This window comes from Drosophila obscura, unplaced genomic scaffold, assembly GCF_018151105.1.
Source record: "Drosophila obscura isolate BZ-5 IFL unplaced genomic scaffold, ASM1815110v1 contig_186, whole genome shotgun sequence".
Lineage (NCBI taxonomy): Eukaryota > Metazoa > Arthropoda > Insecta > Diptera > Drosophilidae > Drosophila > Drosophila obscura.
In genome coordinates this window covers 9,566,353-9,574,552 of record NW_024542774.1, presented here as the reverse complement: position 1 = coordinate 9,574,552, position 8,200 = coordinate 9,566,353, and the positions used below count along the sequence as shown (strand labels likewise).

The window sequence follows — 8,200 nt, the reverse complement described above, 5'->3', positions numbered from 1 at the left end:
TGCATTAATTATTATTCATCTCTGTAGAGCTCGCAACCAACAGAAATCAGTGGCAGTTTCTGCTCTCTTTAGAGCTCTCTCAACTGCTCTCGAACTTAAATCTTTAGCTGTTTTTTGTATACCCTATGGACTGTAATATTCTATGTGTTTGGTGCTATGTCTACTGTCGATTTAGCAATTTTTAATCACATCAATTACGTAGCTACGTTTGCTTCTCTTTCTCTTCTCGATCTCTTTAGTTTTTGCTTGCAAACCAAATCGATTCTTTATACCACCAATGAAGTACACTAAAGGCTTCTATGTGTTCAAGTTTTAGTTGTTTTTCCCAGTGAAAAGTGCCTTGTTTGGCTGCTCTGGCAATTTGTGAGCTGCTGATCACGGTGAGCGAGGCGTATACTTGATAAGAGGCCCCCCCAAAGCAGCAAGTCATCATTGTTGGCAGTTTGGGTCTGCGTTTGTTTTGCTTTTGTGTTTCGCTTTGATTTCGGCTCTCTCATTATCTGTTGTGCTCCATAGATAAGGTGATTCTATAAGAACGCTGACACCAGGCCACAGCGATTCAGTTGTTTGCCGAGTGGCGATACGAGAATGAATGCTTGGCAGAGTCTGACACGACGCCTGGCCGTTGCCACAGGCCCCATTCGATCACTGGGAAGCGCCTCGGCACAGGCACAGACCCAAACGAGTGCCGAGGATGTGGAGGCACGTCCCTACAGCGATGTGCCGCGTCCCGGCAAGCTGCAGTTCATGCGGAGCTTCATGCCCGGTGGAGAGTTCAGCGACGCCTCCATTGTGGACTTCTCGGTGGCTATGCGGCAGCGGTATGGCGACATCTTCGTCCTGCCCGGCATGTTTGGCAGCAAGGATCGTGTGGTGACGTTCAGCACCAGTGACATTGCCACTGTGTTCCGGAATGAGGGAGCCTGGCCACGTCGCGAAAGCTTCGATTCGGTTACGTACTTCCGCCAGCACATTCGTCCAGATGTCTATGGGAATAGCCTCGGCCTGACGGTTTCGTAAGTAGGTTCCAAAGTGCTGCCGGCTAAGGTGAACTAATGGCAATGGAAAATCTGCAGGCAGTCGGAGGACTGGGGCAAGATGCGCTCCGCCGTCAATCCGATCTTCATGCAGCCCAAGGGCCTCCGGATGTACTTCGAGCCGCTGTCCAACATCAACAACGAGTTCATCGAGCGGTAAGGCTTGCTCTTGCTCTTCTGATGGTTTTGGTCAAGGGGGTAATGTGATATCTTCGCTAGCATCAAGGAGATACGCGATCCGAGGACGCTGGAGGTGCCCGAAAACTTCATAGATGAGCTGCAGCGCCTGATCTTCGAGTCTCTGGCTCTGGTGGCATTCGATCGACAGATGGGAATCATCAGGAAGCACAGGGACAATCCCGACGCTCTGGCACTCTTCCGCACCTCGAGGGACATCTTCCGCTACGCCTTCAAGCTGGACATGAGGCCATCCATATGGAAGATCGTCTCCACGCCCACCTACCGTAAGATGATGCGCACCCTCAGCGAGGGCCTGGACGTGGCCCAGCGCATCCTCGCTGACTCGCAGCAAGCCCTGGAGCAGCGTCGCCAGGCCGGCGAGCAGGTGAATAGCCACAGCATTATGCAGCGGCTGCTGGAGATCAGCCCCAACGTGGCCCTCGTCATGGGCATGGATATGCTTTTCGCCGGAGTGGATGCCACATCCACACTGCTCTCCGCCGTGCTGCTCACCCTGGCCAAGCATCCGGATAAGCAGCAGAAGCTGCGCGAGGAGCTGACAAAAATCATGCCCACCAAAGACTCACTGCTCAACGAGGAGACGATGAAGGACATGCCCTACCTGCGGGCCGTGATCAAGGAGACGTTGCGCTTCTATCCCAACGGCCTGGGCACCCTGCGCAGCTGCCCCGAGAACGTGACTCTCTCGGGCTACGAGGTGCCAAGCGGTACCCCCGTCCTAGTCGCCGCCAACGCCCTGATGAAGGACCCCGCCTACTATGCACGGCCCGACGAGTTCATGCCCGAGCGCTGGCTGCGCGATCCGCAGTCCGGCAAGAAGTTGCAGGTCAGCCCCTTCACCTTCCTGCCCTTTGGCTTTGGGCCGCGCATGTGCATCGGCAAGCGGCTGGTGGATCTCGAGGTGGAGACCAGCGTGGCCAAGCTCATCCGCAACTTCCACGTGGAGTTCCTGCACGATGCCAGCAAGCCCTACAAAACTCTCTTCGTGATGGAGCCGGCCATAGACTTTCGCTTCAAGTTTACAGATCTTAAAGATTAAAGAATTGCAGAAGTGCAGTCTGTGGTGTGACTTCCCCCCCTGTTAGATAAGATTAGAGTACATACTTTAATTAAATTAAGCCCTCCAATTGATAAGGTTCGAGTGGAGCTCCCACTCGAAATGATAAAATGGATTTCTAATTGCCAGGCGGGCCAAAACCAAAAGTCGAACAACATTTAAATGTTGCCTCTAAATGTTTGGCGGTTATTGAGTGCGGAAAAGGGGTGGCTGCAGGAAGAGAGGTGAGAGCAGGGGGTTGTGCTGGCCCGAGGGGTGTGCAGACATAGCTGTGTCTGTTTTCTGGTCAGCTGCAGCCACAAAACTCTGCATTTGGCCAATTGGAAAATGCAAATTTAATTACCGTAAAATTGAAAATCTACTAGTCAAATCTCCTTCTATGGGGGGGTGGAGGGGGGAGCATGTACATATTTGGGGCATCGAACTGTTGCAGCTTTGTATGGATGTTTTTATTAATTGTATGGCTCTCAGGGCAAGTGGCAAAATACAAGTGGTTTAACGGCTATAAATTGAATGCAACGCAAATAAGTAGTCTCTAAAATCTGGATAATAGAACCATCTATCTATAGCGCTATAAGCTACAAAACTGACAGCTCTCTTTCGCTCCGGCCAAGGACACTCTTTGCGCTGCTGCTTGTGCTGGGTGTCGGGTGAGGTCTGTGCGGCAGGTTGTTTCCAGTGGAGTGGATGCTTGTCGCTTACCTTTGCGCAAATATTTCTAACCAACAACAATAGCAGGGGGTGGCAACAGCAGCAGGAGCACACCAAGCGGTGTGGAGCGGTGTGGAGCGGTGGCCAGAGCAAAGTGCAGACATATCGCCTGCGGCAAGCGGAGTTATGCTAACTGGCACTCTCAAAGCCAAGCAAAGCGCGGCATGGTGGCGGCGGCGGCGATGGCGGCAGCTCTGGTGGAAGTCGAGTGCCAGCTTGTAACAATAATTTAAGCGATTTTGCGCTTTTTGCGAGTGGGTTAATGGTAGGCAAGAACGCCAGCCCATACCGGGATCGTGGGATCCTTTGCCGTGGCTGAAATTCCCTACTTTTTGTGTGCTATTTTTTGGTTGCTTCAGCCCCAGCTGCAGAGCGACTCCTGGGCGAACGCACATAGCTCATGAATTCCGCAATTCTGCTGCGGTGCGGATGCCGGCTGTAAAGGGGGCGCACGGGGGCTCCGGTCCGGCACAAAGTAAAAATGCAGAACATGTGATTGGTGTTGCTAGTGGTAGGGGCAAGGGGCAGGGGCAAACATGAAGTTGTTCCATGGAAAGCCGACTGCAAAGGACAAAGGATGGGTCCAGTTTTCAGATGTCTATCGTGCCGCCACAGATCCATCTCCAGTTGCACTCCCTCCCTCGCTCTGCCATGCCCAGTGGCTACTCCATATTAAAATTGAATTTAAGCAGAGGCCACGCACAACGTGACGTATGCGTAATGCGGCATGCAATCTTTTGTGTGCGCCTTCGCTTGGAAATGCCTTTGGCCATAACTAATCTGAAGAGCCTCTGCTTCCGCTGCTCCCAGGCCCCCCACCCCCCCCCCCTGACGTTTAATATTTCTAGCTGGTCGCACTTCACCCCCCGCCCTAACCCCCCTGGGCTAACCTAACCCTTTCCCCTGCACGAGTTTTCCGTTTCTCTTTGTTTTATTCTATTTTTTTTTCTTCTAAAAAATTTCATACTCATCAAGTTGACAAAGAAAAAGTTTTTCATTATTACATTTCGCTGTCATTTGGGCGCAGAAATAGCTTGGAAAAGTTCTCATCCTCTGCTGCCGCTGCCGCTGCTGCTGCTGTAACTCGAGTGCAGCGCGTAAATGAGCCAGCCACTCCCACTCCCACTCCCTCCCTGCGTTGGCCACCCGCAGCAGCAGTCAGCTCTCATCATCAGATTTCTACGCAGCAGAAGGGGTGACGGTGACGATGACAATGGCAGTGGCAGTGGCAGTGGAGCGACAGGCAGCGGCGGCCCAGTGCGTAGCTGATGTAATTTTCTTGGTCTGAACTGACGAGTCGCATCCTTGCACATTAATCCATTGGTCCCTGGTCCCTGGTCTTGGTCCTGGTCCTGGTCTTCTTTTGGGTCCTTGGTCCCTCGTCTTGAACCCTGCCTTTGCTGCTGCTGCACGCAAATGAGGGTATGGTCAAATCACTCACTGTCAGCCTGTGTCCCAAGGAATGCGTTCAGCGTGTCCTTTAATTTTTAGCTCGACTCGACTCCACTCCCTCCCCCACCTGCCCCGGAGGCCAGGGTGGCAGGCAGTCAGCTCGAGCAATTTCTATAACTTGACGTTTGCCCGCCCACCTACCAGCGCCCTCAACTCGTTTGTCCAGCCTGTACTTGTGTTTCGCCCGCTTGCCTTTGCCTGCCGCCCGATGCCTGCTGGTTGCCGCTTTGCTGCCTGTCAGCGGAGCTTAAGATAAAAACTTTCCTTTCCACCGAAAAGCGAGGAACAGGCGAGAGCAACAACCAGCACCAGCACCAGCACCAGCAACGGCAACAGGGCGACGGCAGATGGACAAGAAAGGGTTGACGCTGACATTTAGCTTTCGCATATTTGCACACACAGCCAACGACGCTGGAGGCTGGAGGCTGGCTACTGGCCATATATTTGATAGACTAAGGCGAAGACATGACAAATTCTCAAATAGAAATTCTTCAGCCAGGATTCTTGGCCGAAACTTAAGTTCATTTTTTGGTCGATTGTTCTGGTACTTTTTTTGTTTTTTTTTTGGTGCGGCTTTTGTTGTAGATACCAAAAGAATTCAAATTAAATTTCAATTGTGCGCCTGCTGGCTGGCTCTTTGATTTTTGTTTTTGTTTTTGTTGTTTGTGTGTGTGCTCTGACACGTGCTGTCAATGGGTGTTGCAACTACTTCTGTGACATTCGAAAATTCTGGCATTACGAGGCCCCACCCCACACTCAACAGACCCACTGACGTTTCTCTTTGGTCATGCTTGCCCGAAGGGGGTTGGGTTCTTTCTGGCTGCTCGTTTTGGTAATTGCTTGGACAATCTGTTCCCAAAATGTATGCATGTCCCCCCCCCCCTGCAGCTGGGGTAATGGTGTGGTTCAGGGTCTGTGTTGTCCAATCGAGCCTCCACTCGAGGGAGGCCCGATTTCATTCATCAAGTGTAGCGCACACGCATTGCCAAATTTACACAGCTACACATACACACCTACACCTACGCCTTCCCTCATACACACATGAGACATGAACTGGCTGCAGCTGGCATGGCCAGGCCACCCGCACAACCCACTCACCCATTCATATATTTTATGTTTTGTTTACACTGTTACCGGCTTTCGCATCAACAGCAAGAAGTACACGAGGAAACAGAGAGAGAGAGACACAGCGTAGAGAGAATTGGGTTTGTGAGTGACGTCACTGGCATACGTGCTATAAAAAGCCCCACAGTTCCTATAAAGCAGCAAAAGAGAGCGCATAAAGATTGTAAAGAGCGGAAGGACCCGAAAGCGAGTCAGAGAGAGAGACAAGGGTGAGGGTGTTGGTGTTGGTGTTGGTGTGGGTCGGTGGATGGTTGTGTGTGCGCAATTAAGGAAGGAACTCGCAATTTGGCTGCTCATTTCGTACATTTTGCGGTGAGTAGAAGTTTCCGCAGAGCAACTACAGCTAAATACGTGCAAAAGAGAAAGAGAGACAGAGAGAGAGAAAGCTAACGATGTGCAACGAACAACGAGCAACGTCATCGGCTTAAAGCATCCAGCAAACAGCTACAACATCGTTCTGGACCACGAACTCTGGCTCTGGCGCTGGCTCTGGCTCCGGCTCAACGTCGTCATCATCGCCATAGCCATCGTCATCGTCATCGTCCTCGTCAGGAGCTGCAGCAGGAGGCAGGCAGCGAGCAGAGTTGTCGTTGTCATTGGCCAAACAGAAACGAGTCAACGTTCGAGTACGTCGGTCGGGTCATGTCATTGCGCTGTGTGTTGCACTTTGTGTCGTCGGGCAGCGGCAACCAACCAAAAGCTATAGCGAGAGACAGAGACACTAACGCAAAGAGCGGACAAAACTAAAGCCCAGCATCAGGCGCAGCACATGGCGACTGTTTTGGCCATGCTGTCTATATTCACGTGTGTATGTATTTGAAGTGTGTGTGTGTGTGTGTGTGTGTGTTTGTGTGGATAACCGGCCTTTGTGTTTGTGATATGTAAGCGGTTTCAACGCGTGACGACAGCCGCCGCCATGTGGAAGGCCCAAAACTAGACGAAGAAATTGCTTTTAAAACAGCTTTAAACCAAAAGCAAAGTGAATTTGTGCCAAAGAAAAGAAAACACCGAACTCTGTTATCCTGCTAACCAAATGGACAAGTTACACTTTTCCAGCATGAATTTTTAGAGTAAGTTTCAGCCTTTGTGGCACACAAAACCGATGTACCGCTCTGCTCCCTCGCACACAGCTACAGATGCCTCCTCCGGCATTTTTTATTTTATTTTATTTTTTTTTTTTTTTTCTATTTTTGCCGGTTTTTGCTTAAAGCACGCTCTCTCTCTCCCTCTTTCTCTTTCCCACTGTCGCTCTGTTCCGGCATTGCTCTTGTACTGCTCTCTGGGATATTTCGCCTGCGCCGCTAGAGAATGTGATTGTGGAACAAAAAAAGAGCGCGCCAAAAGCTCCACAAATCGTAGTAAGCGGCGAAGTTCAAGTGCCGGTTGTACTACGCGGGGTGGCGCCACTATGGGGCAGAGGGACAACAGACTAGCCCCCTTTTACCTGCTTTTTTGATGGAGCCACGTTCCATGTTCCTTTCTCATATCATTAAAATTCCATTTTGTCTCGTCTCGACTTTTTGGGATCTCTCTGCCTTTTTACTCCCTGCCTTGCTCTCTCTCTTTGTCGCCTTTTTGTTGTGGCATTATTGTTATTTGCGTGTGCGTGTGTGTGTGTGTGTCTCGCCCAGTCTCCACTTCCTCTTTGAGTTGCTGCTGCTGGTGCTGCTGCACGTGTAGCTGTTGCTGCTGCTACTGTGTGAAATTTCCGCACCGGCAACAAAAGTGCGAAATAATGACCGACTGCCTGTCACATGGCTGACTGCCTGCCAGCCGCCTGCCAGCCTGGTACTGTGACTCCTGGTCCTGCCGCAGCCTCAGCCTCAGCCTCTGGTGGTGCCACAACAGCAAACAGAAGCAACTTGCAACAACTGTGGCATCGACTGTTACTGCTACGGCCATTGTTGTGCCCAGTGCAGTGCGCGGATGTTGTCTGTAAAGTTGGTTAAACAATTTATTTGCCCAAGAGTACACACACACACACACACACACACACACAGTCGTACTCGCAGTCTCATGGATGTGCAGTTCTTTGACCTTTGACACTGCCTTGGCCTGCTGACTGGCCCGGGGCGCGCTCCTGCTTTCAATAGTCTTGCATAATTAATACCTGATTATTGCATTGCATGGCAGCCTCTCGAATGAGCCTCTCGAATGAAGCCACCATTCCACCTGGTTGCCATTAATCTCCTCGACGATTGCCCTCATCAGCAAGAGTTCTCCTCTCTCTCTCTCGCTTGCTACTGGATTTTATTAAAAATTCTTGAGCATCATTACCAACAAATTCCGCTGACAAATAAAATAATATGAGAAACTGAAGAAGCGCTTGAGCCCAACTGCATATAAAAGACCATAAACTCTAGAGCCAAAAGCCAGGGCCAAGCCCAGCCAAAGATATTGTCGAGTAAACCAAAAGGATATGGCAAGGATATGCCGTGTATATGTGAGTACGAACTTATGCACATGCGAGTATGTGTGGGTTCTACCTATGGCCTCTGATGGCTGGCAACGTCAACAGGCGCCCATCGCAGCCAGCAAACCGAAACCGAAACCAGAACGTGGCCTGGCAACTTTTAGGAGCCTGGGAACAGCAACAGCAACAGCAGCAGCAACAGCA

The 8,200-nt window shown here is 51.0% G+C and overlaps 1 protein-coding gene across 1 annotated transcript; it reads left to right on the top strand.

Moving 5' to 3' along the window:
- Positions 1 to 554: 554 nt before the first annotated feature.
- LOC111074672 (probable cytochrome P450 12d1 proximal, mitochondrial) lies at positions 555 to 2,398 on the top strand. Its single transcript, XM_022367553.2, has 3 exons — positions 555 to 1,016; positions 1,077 to 1,193; positions 1,257 to 2,398. The coding sequence occupies exons 1-3, from the start codon at positions 589 to 591 to the stop codon at positions 2,275 to 2,277; spliced, it is 1,566 nt and encodes a 521-aa protein (XP_022223245.2). The 5' UTR covers positions 555 to 588; the 3' UTR covers positions 2,278 to 2,398.
- Positions 2,399 to 8,200: the final 5,802 nt, after the last annotated feature.

Bases quoted from the DNA above. Each gene is read 5' to 3' on its own strand.
- LOC111074672 (XM_022367553.2), top strand. From the start codon at position 589: ATGAATGCTTGGCAGAGTCTGACACGACGCCTGGCCGTTGCCACAGGC. The intron at 1,017-1,076 runs GTAAGTAGGTTC...GAAAATCTGCAG, and splicing joins AGCCTCGGCCTGACGGTTTC to GCAGTCGGAGGACTGGGGCA. The intron at 1,194-1,256 runs GTAAGGCTTGCT...TATCTTCGCTAG, and splicing joins AACAACGAGTTCATCGAGCG to CATCAAGGAGATACGCGATC.